Source organism: Telopea speciosissima, chromosome 5, assembly GCF_018873765.1.
Source record: "Telopea speciosissima isolate NSW1024214 ecotype Mountain lineage chromosome 5, Tspe_v1, whole genome shotgun sequence".
NCBI classification, from domain to species: Eukaryota; Viridiplantae; Streptophyta; class Magnoliopsida; order Proteales; family Proteaceae; genus Telopea; species Telopea speciosissima.
In genome coordinates, this window is record NC_057920.1 from 4,647,510 (window position 1) to 4,665,322 (window position 17,813).

A 17,813-nucleotide genomic window follows, 5' to 3' on the forward strand; every position below is an offset into this window, starting at 1 on the left:
AAGCCAGCTTTCTTTTCTCTATCCAGGAAATTCTCTATTGCTCTATCGCTCTCTCCCTCTATCCCTCTCTAAAACCCAGAGCCGATGAACAGTCTGTATGGAGGAGTATTTCAGAAACTCTAAACAGCATATCTTTTGGTTTTTTTTCCCCGCAACTGCGGCACGTACACGCACGGGCTCCGCGTGAGTGAGTAGTGACTCGTGAGTCGTGAGTTCGTGACTCATGCTTTTTTTCCGAAATACCCCTATGTTCACTCAAAATAACAGGGGATAGCACAGCTGTCGAGCACATGGTTTTAGATATTTGGTATGGCGGTATCTGCGATTCGTACTGGCATTGGCAGACACTGATACTAGTACTGATTTTGTTCCGATACGAATCACTGACACGGTATAAATAGAGAGGTAAAAATGCAGAAAAAAGGTACGATTTGATATTTTTGAAGGAAAACCCATTTAATACGGATTGATACTGATACGTATCAGTCCTATACCAATACCTATAATCATGTTCGAGCACTGTCCATACATGTCGTAAATTCAAGTGTGGGAAGCAGTTTTCTGAATGGCAGTGTGGCCTACGCCAGCACTCCCATGTGTCTCTCCCTCTTCCTTAAAACAAGGGGGTAGAGGTGTCTTTTCACAAGGGAAGGAGAGAGATAGACTCATGGGAGTGCTGGCATTGGTTACACTCCCGAACAGATAACTTTTTCCCTTCAAGTTTCAACCTAATTAGAGTTTGCCAAGTGATTAAAAATTTTTGGGATCCAATTTCCCTCCACCTACGGTGAATGGGATCCCATTAACAGCGGGGCAGGAGAGGGTGTCGGGATGATATTTTGGAACATAATAAAACCCTAGGGGAGGTTTGTGAATCCTAGGATGGAGGATGAAACGCCCTCTATGGGGATTGTGTGAAGTTAATAATAACCATATATCAACAACATATGTAAACAACAAAGCGATGAACCAATTAGGAATCCCTTCCAAAATGGGGATTGTGTAGAGTTAATTTCCCCTTGAAAAATATGTACCATTCAAAATAAAAAGGAATTGGGAAAATATATAGGTCGAGGCATGGACATATTCTATTTGGTCGGTTGGTTTTCGGTTCATAATCGAGCTCAAGGTAATTGGGTTAATTGGTCTGTAATTGAGAATTAAATGGGTTAATTGACTATTTCACTATAAAATGGACCATCAACATCCTTAAACAAGCTATAATTGGGCTATAAACGATTGATAATCATGAGTCACAGTATTCAATGAAAAGTTTGGGTGACCGTCGGGCCACTACCATGCACCGGAATTGCCTATTTATTAATCAGTTGGTGTTTGAGCTTGACAAGTTTAGTAATTAATCAGACCGTTCTCAGACCTCAACCGGCAGGTTCAAGTTAGGCCTACCAAAGTAGGCCAACTTTTGACACCCTTAACGTGGCATGTCAACATGGTCCTCGTGGTTTAAAAATCAGATCGGGTTAGTCGCTTCCGGTTGATCTGCATTGGAATCAATTGATGTTGCTCCCAAATCCTCTAATCTGGTTTGGAAAAAAAAAAAAAAAAAACCTAAATGCCTACAATCTATTGATTTTGGATTTGATCCAGATGGATCTAGGCTAATCTAGTCTACAATTAGTCGAGACTTGGGATTGATCCAGATCTTGATTCCTGGACTTAAACATTGATGTTCCTCGTCCACCTAATAGTCATATCTAAAAATACTAGCCCTACTCAAGGTTTTAAATCAAGGTATTGGTAACGGTATTGGTCTCAACCATAGTTAGTAAGTTCGCGTATTAATTGTCTTATCTGACCGTATGAATCAATAATTTGATTCTTACCATATTCTATCAAGTAGTATGTCACATCGGCAAACCATCCTCTGGGATGATTCGAATAGTGACTCGAATACCCGAAGTATTCGAAGACCTCTAGGATCCCGATGTAGTATATACACGTCACAAGCACAACACCATATCAAGATAAAAAGTATTTCATTGATCAGAGTGCGCGGAAAGTACAATTCATAAGTTTATATACATATTATTTACATTCAGATCCTCTCTTTCCCAAACAGCCTGGATTTACATAGTTTCAACCATCGGCCCAGAAACAAGCTATACTAAAATATTTACAATGGGAATACATCTGCCAACAAGAGTAGAGTTTTAACAAAAGAAAACAAATGAAAATACTATGTCATCAATCCATGTTCTCTAAGTAATCCCCTCCGCCACCATCATATCTACCTGCAAGATCATCTAAAAGAAAATATTTCATAGGGGTGAGCTCCACCAAGCCCAACAAGTAAATGATAGACCACACACAAGCAATCACACATACAAAGCAAAAATCATAAATGCATGGATTCAATTTTAAACATAATTTCTACCTAACAAACAATGTCTAGGTCACTAAGTCAGTGCTACCCAACAACTCGGGAAAACATTCTTGGTTCTTTCTGCACCTCCCCGAGATGTAACCTCAATTGTTGTATGGAGCCCACACCGGTTGTTGGTTTTATATACCTCCCCGTGGGTAGACCCCGATAATCATAGCCAGTACCCCATCCTGGTGTACCATACACTCCTCTGCGACAGGGAGCTATGATCACCCAGCACCTGAACCCTTGCTGGTAAGGGTTGTAGCACCAATGAATGACATTCCTAGCCATATGCAATCTAAATGGCATAGTATGAGGTGTACAGTACTCCCGCATCTCATACTACGATACACCATATCTCTCGTTTCTAAGCCGACTACGACATCTATTCTAACACCATATTCACATTTCAAACAATTCCACATCACTTCAATATTAATCCACAGTTTTGTATCCATAAGCCATAAACAATCAACCAATAGATCATTTTCAAATAAAGACAGCATCCATTCATGTGTATGATCCCTAACAAACAATCTAAATAAAATAAACATTCCCAAAATAAATCAAGTCTATCCCCACTTACCTTATTATGATTGATTTTGCGATGTCGGGTTGGTTCTCGAGTTGATTGCTGGTAGGTTTGATGACCCAAGAGTTATGTCCTATTATTTATCAACCAAACATATAAGTTAGGCGGTACCCTAATGTTATTGGAGTCCTAAGATAGGTTAGGGTTAATTTAGAATAGGTTTGGAGTTAAGAAAACACCAGAAAGCAACACTAGTCTGTGTCTTTAGTTGACCAGTGACTCCCACCAAAGACAAACAGTGAACGGAATTAAAAGGAAAACAAAGTTTTAGAAGGGGGTTTTGGGTTGGTTAATTTTCTCCAATTGACACCAGGGATGGTTATCACATATGGGATTGAGTTCATGTGACTCCATATGGGCTAGGGAGATGGGCAATTTGGTGAATTGGGGTTGGGATTGGGTCACAGAGATCGAACCACGCAGGTATGGTAAGAATTGTTTTCTAAATTCTGTAATTTGGTATAAAAGATGAGAGTTGGTCTCTAATCATGATCAAAACAGTAATTGGGTTAGCTTAGAGTTCATGGATCAGTCATGCATGAAGTAACTCGGGTTCTAATTGAATCAAACCAACCATGCATGGCTGAGTTTGGCTTTCAAGAACAAAATCCTAATGTAGATCAAGAAATAATTGGCAAAAATACCAAAATGGAGTCAAGCATAAGTTAGAAGCTTTAGATCAAACATGCATGAGGTGAAATTGATTTCCAGACATAACAATATGGAATGTGACTTCACAGAGACATGGTAGATGATCAATTCATGACTCTATTCCAGAAATTATACAAATCCAAAGTCTGAAACAGATTTGAAAAGGAAATTAACTTGAATTTAGTGGTTGTCTTACCATTTGGAAACAATAGGATAAATTCTAACTTGTAACTTAACAATCATAGAAGATTTGGGAATTTCAGAATGAAATCAGTAGGGTTTGCTATGGGATTTATGATCAAGGAAGAGAGAGATGAGATGAGATCCTACCTCAAAACGAATTTGGGAAATCCAAGTTCTTCCGCCTCTTCTTCTTCTTTCTCTTTTTTCTTCTTTTCTTCTCTGCTTCCAACGTTTTCAACAGTAGAGATAGGAATAGTGAAATGAGTTTTAGGTTTAGTTTTGGTTTATATAGACATAGGCTTAAGGCCCTATTTGGCTAAGGCTTATTGGACACAAAAATAGATTTTTAAGCCGAAAACATGTACGAGGGTCAATTTTGCGGGTCCCACATACCAACACTATTGGGAGAACATATTCACAAGGTAATTGAGATGCGACGGCGAGATCCCCGACTCAAGGCACCGGGTCCCATACTCCCGAGACAACAATTTACAGTAACAACAGCTTTGGTCAATGTATGTGGTCGACTAAAGGGACCCACCAGAGTGTGATCTTTATGCTGTCCAACTGTCGGAACACCTTGAGCTTTGGCGGTTTTGCGTATTAATATATTTTCAACAATATTTTCATGTCCCAAAAAACCCAAAACATGGTCAGGGTCATTTACCATGATTTATACATTAGATTGAAAATTTTGAAATTGTACGAGGGAGGTACGCATCGTTTTGCCAGTAAACGATGTATTACCACCAGGATTCCTTCTTCATCTTCTATCCGTTCGAACATCTAATCAATACTCCAAAATGTATACAAGGCTGCAACTTCAGATTCTGGACCTACCATCGGATTCGGGTCGAAAAAAAACCAAACTGTAACATAGTATAATTTTATAAGTGACTCTAAGGAAACACCGTATTAATTGTCATATTAATCTCATATAAATACATATTTATGAGTTTTAATTAAACAAAGGGAATAAAAAATAAAACCTAAAAACCCAAAAGTCGGTGAAAAAACCCCCAAACTTAAAACCCAAAAACTCTCATTTAGGTTTCGTTTTTTAAAACCGTTTGAAAAACATATTGAATAAATTATAAAAACCTAATAAAACTATTTAAACCGAAACCATTTTAGTAAATGATTCATGTTTCGTTTCTTAAAACCGTTTAGTTGAATGGTTTGGTTTCGATTTATACCCCTAAGCATGCTAAACCAAATCTAATCGAATAATTTAACACCCTTAAGATTTATCGTCAAGGTTTTAAGAATTAAGAATTGGATCAGTGAATCGACCAAATTAGTCGTAACTGATCTTGATTCCAACCGATTTGATAAGATTCACACTAAAAAACTAGGGGGTGCAAGTTTGGCCCTTGTCAGCCCGAACCCACCCTGAGCCCGAACATGGCCTGCGCTGAGATACTTGGTCTTGAGGACGTATCAGGGTTGGAAATTTCTGACCCTGAGTCAGGGTAGGGTCGGGCCAAGGTTGAGGCCACGGGCTGAGCCCGGCCTGGCCCAACCCAACCCTGTTTTAAGTTATACTAAAAAATATGGGGAAAATATCTCAACTTGGTGGTGTTTCTTACGCCCTCTCATAGGGCACCATGAGCTGACGCCTTTGCCCCCTGGGTAGATACTCAGGTGTACTCACCTATTGGCCCAGACGCTTATGGAGAGACCATGCGACCAAGTAGAGATCTCTTGCCTATAAAATAGGGCACCGTGCTCACCTATCTGCTCATTATTCTCATCGTACTTTAAGTGTTTATGAAGACATGAAAAATTAGAAATTAGAAATTAGAATTTAGTTCCAAAAAATTCATTTTTCTCTTTGATTTTTACTAGGATAAATTCGTATTTTTACAGAGCAACCATATTAAACCACGTATAGTGTATCATTGTCGTACATATTTTATTGCACCAGATTTTTAAAACAAGTACTATTGTTGTATGGGCTGATTAATTGCCAGTATGTATCGGGTCGAGTTTTATTAGGCCGTTTCACCCTCAACTTTGATAAAAATTTATGAGAAAACATTTTTTGTCCGGGAATGTCGCTCCTACGCCAACGCGGTGTTAATGAGAGTGTAGTAGTGTACGCCGAAGCATAGAGTCATAGACACATTTCTTGTGAGAGGATCATTTACTGCTCGGAGGCACACTTCCGGTCAAAGTTCTTTTTTCCAAAACTTTATTTTTCAGACAGCTTTACATCAATAAGAATCGTTCTACCGTACGTGGTCGGGCAGGTATCAGACTCGTACACTGCAGATACGGCGAGTCAAGATGCTCTCCGTTTTCTCACTCCGTTCGGAGTGGCTTCCTGGTTTTTAACTTCCATGCGCAGCGGTCTAATTATGATGAGAACGTCACAAGGATTAGAATCCTAGCGAACCCTAAAGAGGGAAGGAGAAGAAGCATCTACCTGACAGCCTCTCCCCGGCGACCCCAATGGTTAATAAATGAACCGATTCGGACTGAGGTACTCTATCTTTTTCTTCCAACATGCTTGCTAGAAACGGTCATATTTCAGTTCAAATTTCAAATATCCAAGTACAGAATTTGATTTTCGTTATTTGGTTTTAAGAAGAAAACCCATAAATTGTTTACCTCGCATAGCATCCATATATTATTTTTTATATTGTTTCAGGGAGACGATACAAATTGTTTCTCTTTCCAATCTTGTTTGACATGCCGTTTAACAGTTCCTTGAAGTTTTTCTTAGTGAAGGGTTGATTATAGGACCTATTGTTTTATTTATATCAACTCAGTTAGTTTTTGCTACTCTAGCAAACCATTTTATTTCTCTATTTCAATGATGAATAGAGCAGTACAGATCATGCAGTCTACCTGTTAGATAGAATGCGTGAACATTTACTGGTTGGAATCTCATCCAGAGCTGAACCCCACAGCATAATTTCTCCCTCTGGCCTCTGGTAGTTGTAGTCTGGTTGATATAATTGTTATGCCACTAACCCTTGATTTGCTCTATCCAACCCGTTCATCGTATGCTATGTGTCTGGCTTAAATTTTTAGTACTCTTTGTGACAGCAATCTGAAACTAATTATTTGCATTTAACAAAATTGGATTTCTCTTCAAAGACGAAGAGCTATTGGTGGCTTCAAAATGGGCTTTGCAACTCAGGTTGATGAACATTAAGGCCCTCATGGTTAGAAGCGAAATAAGATAAAAATTTCAATGTACCTTGAATGGAAAATATGTAAAGTGCAGTTAAGTGCAAGAAATAAATGGAAGCTTTTCAACTGGTTTTCTTGTCAGAAGTAAAGTGGGGTAAAAAAAGAAAATAAAATTATTGATTTAATTTACTACTGGCTATTTTCACTCACTTCACTTGTAACTAAACAGAAACCAAGGGAAACCTTATTACTTTCTTTACATTGGCTGAATTCTCTTTATCTTGTCAAAACTGAAAGATGCTGAATAGAAAAATTAAGACTATATATAGTCTTATAGGTTGCATGACAATTGCTATTGTGAGAATAGGGCATAGGAGATACCAAAATGCAATTCTTTTTGGGGAAAAGATCTGTTGATGGCCTGCCCACATTTTTTTGTATGGATGGTACACCTAGTTGTGCCATGTGGAAAGATGATGTGGGAATTTTGATCATTAAAAATGTAGCATGTAGGTAATGGTGTGGATTAGCCATGTGTCAAATTTTAGGATCTAAGTCATTATTTAACCTCCCAGGTAATGGCATACCCTCCCATGTATGCCCATGCACCCCTTTGTGGTCTACATACCCCCTTGGTAGTCCTGCAAATTTTCATTACTTTATCTTTCCACGTAATAAATTCCATTGGGACTGAAACTTGACTTGTGAATAGGTGACCATAGGGTCCACCTGTCCGCCAAATTTCAGTCCCATTTTTTTAAATGGCACATGGCCTAGCTGGTGACGGATCCTCAGTCCATTCTTTTTTTGTCCATACCAAAGTAAAATAAACTGAGGTGCATTTTATTCCTTACTAAGGAACAATTCATGCATTTTATTTTATTTTAAAGTACTTATGAGTTATGGCCTTGGTGGTGTTTCTTAAGCCTAATCTTGTATGCCTACCTCCTACCCATATATCAGGCCCATTAAAAGTGGCTCATTACAATAAAAACACATGGATCAAAGGCTCAATGCATACATAATCCAATCCAAAGCTTGTTTCCAATAAAATAAGCCCTCTAGGTGACTTATCTGCGTCATATATACCTGCCTTATATTACTGGTATACAATAATATGTGGGGATGCAGTCATTTGTTGTATTTGTAGCTTATGTATCTATTTTGTCAACCCATCCTCATATCAGATGGAAGAATCAAAGAAAAGAAGGGAACAATTGAAAGCAATGCAAATGGAGGCTGCTGAGGCTGAATCTTCTAAGATTGCTGATAGTTCTACGGCCCCTGGTTATCTTTTTAATCCACTTGTTGAGCCCTCTACGATTCCACCGGTGGGGGAGAGTTCACCTGTTGTTCCTAGGTTTGATTTTTATACAGATCCTATGGCAGCTTCCTCTGGTAATAAGAGGTGGAGCAGCACCATGCAGACACCACAAAATTATATCTCAGCTACAACTAGTAGTGGGTCTCCCATTTCTAGGTTGTCATCGTCTCTTTCAGGTAGTATGCTCTTTTCATTTGGTTATGAATTTTGCTTTGCTTAACTATTTTCAAATGCCAAAACCTCATGGTAGATTTAGGTTTTTTCCTTTTCTTTTAGTGTCTTATTTTCTTAAAATGTTATTGTATATCCCTGTTCTCTTCGTGTCTTCCCCCCCTTTTGTTCTGGAGGTTATATATATATAACTTTCGTGTGCTGGAACTTTGGCTCGTAAACACAAAAGTACTGTACGTGCTTTTTTGAAAAAATTGGGTGTGGAATTATTAGAAGAGTTCTTTACGGAGGAAGAAGAAGTTCTTTCTTTGATCTTCCCAAGAGCCTCTTCTCTTTTGCGGAGGTTATATAGAGAAACGGATTTGGTATTTAGATATTTTTCCATCAATGATTTGGTCAATCATGATTGATTGGTTAATCGGGCCACGAGAGCGGTACCAAATCGAGGCAAACTCTGAATACTAGATATGACCCCCCCCCCCAAAAAAAAAGAGAGGGGTCAAGGTCGGCTAATGAGACGATGGGGGATAAGCTTCATCGTCGAGAGGGAAACATCCCAAATCACCAGCTAAAGCCCCTAAATGACCACTAGGATTTCCAGAAGAAGATGCCATTCGTTTGATGGGAAATAAAAAGGAATATCGAAAATTCGAGTAGCTGAAGCTGAAGCAGCTACTTTCGAAGTAACAGAAAGAATAGCTGAATATATATATTCATTCGGGCTTGCACTTACCGCTATTTTTGGGGGTTTGATATTGTGGTAGTTGTATGGTAAGGTAGGGCTTTAATGGTATGGTAAGGGGCCAGGGGTAAGGAGTGACGCCGGGTAATTGGAGGTATATATTAGTTTTAGGAGATTATCAGTAAAAGATAGCATATGGATTTGAGGATCTTCTATGCTTCTTGCGATGAATTTAGTAATATTTTTGTCTGATAATCGAACATATACCACTCATGAAGAACTCTTAAAATGGTACTGTAATTAATATAAAGTTAAGCTGGAACCAATAGTAGTTTATGTTTGTGATGTGGTGCTCATCTTTCTTGGCTTTTTCCAATTAATGCAATCCTTGTTGCTTTTTTTTCTTTGTGTATGTGTGTTGGGGGGGGGGGGGGGAAGGGATTATCAAAGGATTTTGTAAGTAGCACAATGGTTGAAGGAAAAATTGGTTACACTAGGACGGATTATGAGGCAGTGAATATTGATGAGAGGGATATTCCGTAAAGTAATTATTTTAGGTATCTGGGCTCAATCATAAATAAAGAAGGTGATATAGAGGATGATGTTTCACAAATAATTAAAATAGGATGGATGAAGCGGAGAGGTGCGTCCGGAGTGTTGTATGGATTGGCGTTTTCCTTTAAAACTTAGAAGGAAAATTTTATAGGACAGTTATGTAACCGGCTATTATGTATGGTGTGGAATGTTAAACAATTAAGAAACATCATGTAGATAAACTCAATGTAGCGGAGATGAGAATGTTGAGATGGATGAGTGGCAAAACTAGGAAGGATAAAGTAAGGAATGATCATATTAGAGCTGGTTTGGGAGTAGCTCCGATACATGATAAGCTACGGAAAAGTCATTTGAGGTGGCATGGCCATGTTCAACGGAGGCCTTTGGATGGACCAGTACGGAGGAGTTATTTGATTCAGATTGAAGGAACTAAAAAGCCATGGGCAGACCTAAAATGGCCTTAGGAGAAGTGGTGAGGAAAGACATGCATAACTTAGGCCTTATATCAAGAATGACCTCAAATAGAGCTGATTGGAGGGCAAGGATACCTGTAGCCAACCCCATTTTGTTGAGATAAGGCTTAGTTGTTGTTGTCGACATGTCGTATAGCACAAAGGTTGAAGAAGGTTTTGTAACCACCAACAACACAAAGCTTGAGAGAAGTTACACAAGTTCAAGAACATCATGACTGAGCAATAGCATAAAGTTTAAGAGAAAGAACTTTGTGCTTGAACTTGTGTAACATCTTTTTGTTCTTAAATTTGTGTAACGTCTTTTCGTTTGTGAATTTGTGTATGCCCTATATATGTAGTTGAGTGCTAAGCTCTAAAATTGAAACTACTGAAAACAACTAGTCATTTCTTGTGTAATACCTATGCCTCTTCTAGAAGCTTTAAAAGCCACAAAATAATCTTTTCAATCCACTGCCCTCAAGATTAAAGCCCCATAAAACACAGGAACAACAATAAAGCCCAAGAAACATGATAGAATATTGACATTGTTATAGAAAAAAAAACTTTGATTGCAAATTTCTTGTAACCTACTCAATGTGTAGCAAAACCTACTTAATAATCCATAAGTAATGACCTTAACGCCAACCCTAAAAAGTACCATCTAGTCTGCCAAAAGTTTGCTATCTGAAACATGTTGGATATTCGAGGGTATCAGTGGCAGAGACTACTTGGTCAAGCCTGAGGAGATTAGGAATATTTTGGTTGCTTTTGGCGGATCGCTTACTACTAGGTTGGATTGGATGTCAACCTGTGGAGGCACCTTTTGTTACTATTGGACAACTCTTTTTTTGCGTTGTAAGCTTCCCAGTGCCCCATATAATAGTGTCTCATAAATATCTCCTGTCGTAAAAACTCTCCGTTGCCTCAGATCTCGACCCGAATGAGAAACTGCCAACTATGTATGCCTTTGTGGGTGATGCTCATGATCCTACAGCTCGGAGATCCAAGTCAGCACCGGCAGTACCTTGCGGCACCCTCGCGGCCGGGCCGGCTTGGAAGCAAGCTAAGCTACCAAAAGCTTCTGGCGACTAGCTTCTACGCCCGACCCGTTGACTATCCTATCGGCCTGGAAGCAAGCTACCTGTTGCCTATCTCACCCCCCTTAGACGTAAAGGGAAAACGGAAGTCCCAGAGAGAGTTTCCAGCGACAATAGGGTAAGAGCCGTTTCTTTCTTGCTTGATATGGGGGACGCTTGAGTAACCAATTTACATTGCCTTGGCTCAGGCAATCGGAAGTTGAACCAAACGTTGTTTCAGATGAGGAATTATCCATGTAATCGGAAGCTAAGGAATTTTCTTTTTTATGGGTTGTGGGGGGCTAGGAAGGAAGATGAGGGTTTTCCCATAAATGTTGATGGCTTTGAGTCCCCCCCTATCTCTTCTCTTCAGAGAAGGAGAGGTATTGAGATTGATCATATAAGCTCTTCAGTGCCTTCTTGTGGATGCGCGGCAGCTACCATTGTCAATAAGCCTTTACACATCACCAGGAGACGACATGCGTTCACTGATTACTATACGATGTCATTCAACACGCTCAACTTCGTCTTCTAGTTTCAGTTCTTTTTTTCATGTAGGAGCGCTCTCTTCCCTCTGTCTAGGAAAGGTTAAAAAGCAAGTATTACCCACTCGCCCTTGGAATATGTACTCCAGAATACCGTGGGGGTAGTTTTATTCTTCTTATCTTATTAAGTTTGTCGGCTATGTGGGTTTTAGTCCCACATCGCCTAGTTTAGTCTCTTTGTAATTTCCCCTCTAGTATAAATAGAGGGGCTTACCTATCAATTAAATAATTAAAGTATTACAACTTCCATCTTCTGTTTTCTCTTTTCTCCTCTCTAAAGTTACTGGTTACAGGTCCTAGGTTTTCTACATGGTATCAGAGTTGTTGTAACCAGTGATTGATTCTCTTCTGGTTTGCAGTTTTGAGAGTCGTTTCAAAGTTCTCCAATTTATGGAGAAACCCTAGTTCATAGAAAGAAAAGAAGAACTAGGGTTTCCTGCCCATTTAATCTTGATCCTTTTTTTTTAATCTTTCACAGTCATTTGTTCTGCCTACGTCTTTGAATATCTCTTTTATTGCTGAATCCAGTTGCCGCTGTTGATGTTCGCGGTTACTTAGTTCTCTGCTGCAATTTCCGTCTGGTTGCCGATCACCGCTTGTTCTTTTTCTCGGTTGCGAGGAGGAGAGTTTGGAGTTGTGGTTGGGTTTCGTAAGTTGCTGAATGGGCTCTCATTCTCTGCTGTTGGCTATTGACTTCTGGTGGTATCGATCCTTTGCTGGAATTTTGTTGCTGCAACTGCTGAGTCGAAGTGTTACTGCTATTTGCTCATATCGATGTGCAATTGTCAACCTGCCTGGTAAAATAATCGCTGGGTTCTGTTTGTCGTAGGAGGTTGGAGACGAATTTTCTCCAAAAAAACCTGACCTCTATTGATCTCATCATTGGCTCGTCTTCTTGAGCTGCTTTTTGGAGGATATTTTGGACTACCAGAGAGAGTAACTTGATTACAGTTTGGGGCCCTTCTGCCGGCTGGTTTGTGAGATTTGATTAAATCTCTATCTGCTATTTTTCTGCTGATCGAACTAAGTTTTTCTGGTTGGTCGATTCATGTTCTCCTTCACTCGATTTTTTTTCTGCGAGATGGCATTTGCTTTTGTGGTCTGGTGTTTGTTGAGTCCAGAGATTGAAGACCATACTTCCACCTCTGATTCATGTTGGAGGTTAGAGATGGTGCTGCTAGTTCTTGGTAGAAGTGCTGCTGGTTCTTGGTTCATCGATTTTCTGTTCTTGATGAGGTATTCTTGTTGAGATGATACACCATGGTGAGTTGCCGTTGCCGCTGCCGCTGGTTCCTCTTCTTCCCTGGTTTCCGCTGTCCAGCTTTCCCTGGATTCTTTGTCGTAAGGTTGAAGACAACCTTCATAAATTGGTTTCTTAAAACCTTATTTTTTGAGTTCCAATAATACCCTTCTCTTTATCTCTTATTATCTTTAATCTATTTTTTACATTCCTTTCCTAGTTTACCCTTTCTACTAGGGAATTAAATTCTTTTCCAAATCTGTCCCCTTGCTTCATTATTTTCCAATAACCCCTTGAAAATTCTAATTATTTATCAAATTGCCACTCTCCATAGCCATTATGTTACCAATTGCATCCCTTGCTTTTTTGTTTAGCAAAACCCCTTGCAAAATTCTGGTTATTTACGGAACTGCCATTACTTTTTAATACATTCCCCTATTTGACTACCCAATTGACCCTTGAAAATTCTGGTTTATTACCAGTTTGCCATTTGGCTTGGATTGTATTTAAAAATGGATTTCCACCAAATTACAGCCATGCCATCCTTTTTTCCAACACCGTTCCCTTTCAATAATTCTAATTCCCTTCATATCCCATACATTTGGCATATACCCATAGCCCCTTTGGAAGTTAATGGTATTCTTTAATTTGCCATTTCTTCCTTTTCCATTACCCTTGGCACCTCTTGGAAAATTCTGGAATATTATGTTTTTGCCCTATCTCTTACATCATCTCTGTTATGTCCACGTGTACTACACCTGAGGGGGGGATTATGTACAGTATACCTGCAGACATTGTAGAAGCAGAACTTGCAGGAATACTTGGTGCAAAACATAGAAGATCAGAGTTTTCACTATTGCCAATGGGTATCTACTTTGTTATTGGGTTGAGTTTGCCGTAAGGGGGAGATTGAAGTATTGAAGAGTATTGAAGATATTTGGTTGTTGCCTATTTGAGGACTTTCAGTTGGGTTGATACAGTTTTTTTCGGTTGCCTGATTCAGTTTGTTTTCGTTACTTACTACTCTAGTTATTTCCCTTCAAGATTCTGTCACTATGACAACCTGAGATTCATCACTGGATAGCTATTGAAGATCGTTGAAAGCTGCCTTTTTTGGAAGACACTCCAGTCCCGGTTTGCTGAACATGTCTGTCCAAGTTTTGAAGATCTATTTTTTCAAGTTCTTGAAGGTTTATTTGGGAGCTGCATTCATATGTCAAGTTGGATTCTGCTACAACTTAGTTTCTTCTCATTTTGTTGAAGTTGGGCATTAGTACCTTGTATGCCCCAACTTGAGGGGGAGTGTTAGCATTATTAGGAGTTCTTTTTTCTTTAGTGCAAGATGGATCTTCTTTATTTACTTATTTGTATAATCCAGCTTGAGGGGGGAGTGTTGGAATATGTACTCCAGAATACCGTGGGGGTATTCTGGTCTTTTTGGGGGTAGTTTTATTCTTCTTATCTTATTAAGTTTGTCGGCTATGTGGGTTTTAGTCCCACATCGCCTAGTTTAGTCTCTTTGTAATTTTCCCTCTATTATAAATAGAGGGGCTTACCTATCAATTAAATAATTCAGGTATTACAACTTCCATCTTCTGTTTTCTCTTTTCTCCTCTCTAAAGTTACTGGTTACAGGTCCTAGGTTTTCTACAAAAAGGCTCCCTCCCCCGACCAATGAGTCCAAATTAATCCAATAGCTGTAATTTAGAAGCAGTTTCCATCCCCAATTGCTACTTTCAAGGAATAGGGGCGGTTATGCTGATTGGGACGACTCGGATTGATAGTAATGGGGGCGCCTTCGTTCGTGGTAGGCCAGCTAGCTGATGTGAGTGCCTTCGCCCTATCTATTTCGATCTTTTCAGCTTGCTGCTCGCTTTCTTGCTTCATAGAGGCGAAGGGAGCCTGACTTACGGCTTCCAAGCCTAGCGCGAAGCGAAGGGATTGGATTTCACCTATGATCAGATCAGTGGGCAACCATAGTGTACTTTTTTCGTGGTGTTGTTGACATTGTTGAAAGCGAATTTCCAATTTTTAAGTAGGCCTAGCTTTTCGGAGCTGCTCACATGCAAGGAACAGTGATGGGCCTGGCTAGTAAGCGTTTCAAGGGCACTGATTGGATTATTACCAGAGACGAAGGGTTTAAACCACGATATCAATGTAGCCAAATATCTTGTGATTCTCCCCAGTCCCATGCCGACCCCGAGACTAAAGTAAAATCACCATCGATTGTGAAAAGACTCTCCTTTGTGCGCTAGAGTTGGCCTTGACTCAACTGATCCACCTTCGGGTTACTTCGAAATGCTAGATAGATGGATTGGGTGGAGTTCGGAAACATAAGAGTGTTATCTGCGCAAGACTGACCCGGTTCCAACTCTCTCTCTTTAATATAAAGAGGTGTTTTGTTTAAACTGAAATCTTGGAGTCAGGGCGGAAGAAGGGAAGGATTGAGATCTTTCCTATAGAAGACGAGAAGGTTTGGTTACAGAATCAGTTTAACATGATTTACAATCTGCCCAAGCGGTATGAATTTTGCCTTCATTCTTCAAATGAATTGGTAGGTGTCTGTGACTAATAACCCAGGGACAATTCCTAAAAGAAAAAAAAGAAGAGAGGAAATAACAATGAAATAAGCAGAGAGAGAGAGAGAGAGAGAGACTGGATTACTCTCAAGCTAATTATATTTACTTTTTATTAAATTAAGTTCTATGATTAATGTGCTCACAACACCTATTTATAGATAAGAATACTAATTAATATTGCATTGAGATCTATAATGGCACTGGATAACTATAAAACTCTAGAAACGCCGCCCTCTAAGGATCCAATGTTAACAAACAAGAAGCCCCTTGCAGTTACCCCCCTCTCTTATTTTAGATGGAATAAGATATCGTATTATGTTGCCATCTCACAAAAAATAAGGTGCATTTACATGAGTATGCACACGGTAAAATGTACAGGTCTTAGATCTGGGTAAATATACACCTCTGCATTCACCCATCCCCCCATCTAGAAATCCTCCCCTCGGGCCCACCTTTCTCCCGTTTTGACATTGTGAAGCATACCATTCTCTGAAGAATTAGATGACTTGCAAATCCCCACCCCCACCCAAAAAAATAGAGAGAGATTCAGATGACTAGATCTTCTTTTCAAAAACCCAAAGGAAAAAGGAAATCTTTCTCATACAACCATGGTTCTTTCCTTTACAATCCCCACTCTCTTAGTCTCTTACTCCTGCACAAAAAAAAAAGAAGCTTGTGAAAGGACCCAGATCACTGAAAAAGTTCCCATCACTTCAGCCATAGTTGTCACGGCGGTTAGGTGACCCAAGGCGTTGGAGAGGGTAAAAAAAGAAAGGTGACACCAATTAGGCGGCCAAGGCGCCCAAGTCGACCAAAGCAACTGGACGCCTAGGCAACGCCTTGACAAGTCGTCTTCAGCCCACAGTCTCTCCACATAGCTTTTATTTTTTTAACAAAAAATTTAGCTCAAGGCCTTATCTCTCTCCTTTGCAGTAGCTGTCCCTGTTCCATGAATTTCAGTTTCTGTAGCCTACGTGTTTATAGCTATAAGGTTTATTTTGTAGCTTTATTCAAATGCTATCCTCTCTTTATTGTTATTTTAATTCTGTGACCCCCCTATAAGGTAATGCTGTCGTGTGTCTAAAGTGGATATTTCTGCTTTTTCTGTTTCAATCAGGTTCAAGGAATCCCAATGTTACTCCCTCTCCGGTTCATCAATATCCTATTAATTATTCCCCCAATAGTTATTCTCCCAATCAAAGAATTTATGAATCATCGGGCTTTGGTGGTTCAGATTCTTGGAGAAGTCCTGTTGGAAGTGCTAGTCCTTTTCATGGGCACCAAGGAACTCCTCCAGGGGTCTGGAACAGATCTGCTGGCAGGGCTGGCTATAGCTTTCCCTTAAATTCACCAAGAGGTCGTAGCTACCGCAGCCCTGCTCCTGGATGGGGTGGTAGCCATAGTCCTGGTTCTGGCAGAGGAAGCAGTCATATGTTCAGTAACAGCCCTAACCTTGGTTCAGGACAAGGTGGTGGAAGAGGGCGTGGTTTACATGCTATTGTCTCAGCACGCGAGAAACCATATATGTTTTACAACAAGACCATGCTTGAAGACCCATGGAGGCTGTTGACACCAGTTTTAAGAATTTCAGTTCTGCCAGTCAACACTCAGTATACCCCTGATTTGCCAAGATCTTGGCTTCGGAATTCGGTTCTAAAGAAGGCAAGAGTTTCAGCAACTGTCAATGAGTCTAATTCTCAATTGAGCCTCGCTGAATGCCTAGCTGCCTCTTTCGAGGAGGCTGTTAATGATGCAACAAGTATTTGAGAGGTAGGGGTAGCCGTGAACGTGGGAGTCTTTACAGATCTCTCTTTGCTATGCTTATGAACTCAAAGTGAGTTTGGTCTCTTCCGAAAAACCTACTGTTCCTCTACTGTCATTTATTTGGTATCAGTTTGGGCCAGAATTGTTAGAAGCTTCACACACCTCCACCAAGGAAGTTACCAATGAATTTGTCATTAAAAACAACACTTATCAATTTCAAGTTCACCATTGAAAAAGCTGGGATCTCATGGCTATCTGAAATTTGTTCTGACATGTTTAATCTTTGGAATGTTGAATTTCTTCAATCTGATGTTTATGTAATTGCCATATTCAACTATATGCCTGCCCATCAGAAGCAATTCCTTGGAAAAAAAAAAATGCATTCTTACATGTTGGCCAATTATTTCATCAACTACTTTGATAATTGGGGAGCTTAAAAAATCTTCCATTATCCCAGCATCCACTAATCTCA

At 39.7% G+C, this 17,813-nt stretch overlaps 1 protein-coding gene across 2 annotated transcripts; it reads left to right on the top strand.

Annotated features, from left to right (window-relative positions):
- Positions 1-6,252: 6,252 nt before the first annotated feature.
- On the top strand, positions 6,253-17,427 carry LOC122662339 (protein SICKLE-like). 2 transcript variants are annotated; one of them, XM_043857943.1, is made up of 3 exons: positions 6,253-6,297; positions 8,141-8,453; positions 16,695-17,427. In XM_043857943.1, the coding sequence occupies exons 2-3, from the start codon at positions 8,141-8,143 to the stop codon at positions 17,342-17,344; spliced, it is 963 nt and encodes a 320-aa protein (XP_043713878.1). In that variant the 5' UTR covers positions 6,253-6,297; the 3' UTR covers positions 17,345-17,427. The 2 variants fall into 2 exon arrangements, with proteins under 2 accessions (XP_043713878.1, XP_043713880.1); XM_043857945.1 differs by having other exon boundaries at positions 16,812-17,427.
- Positions 17,428-17,813: the final 386 nt, after the last annotated feature.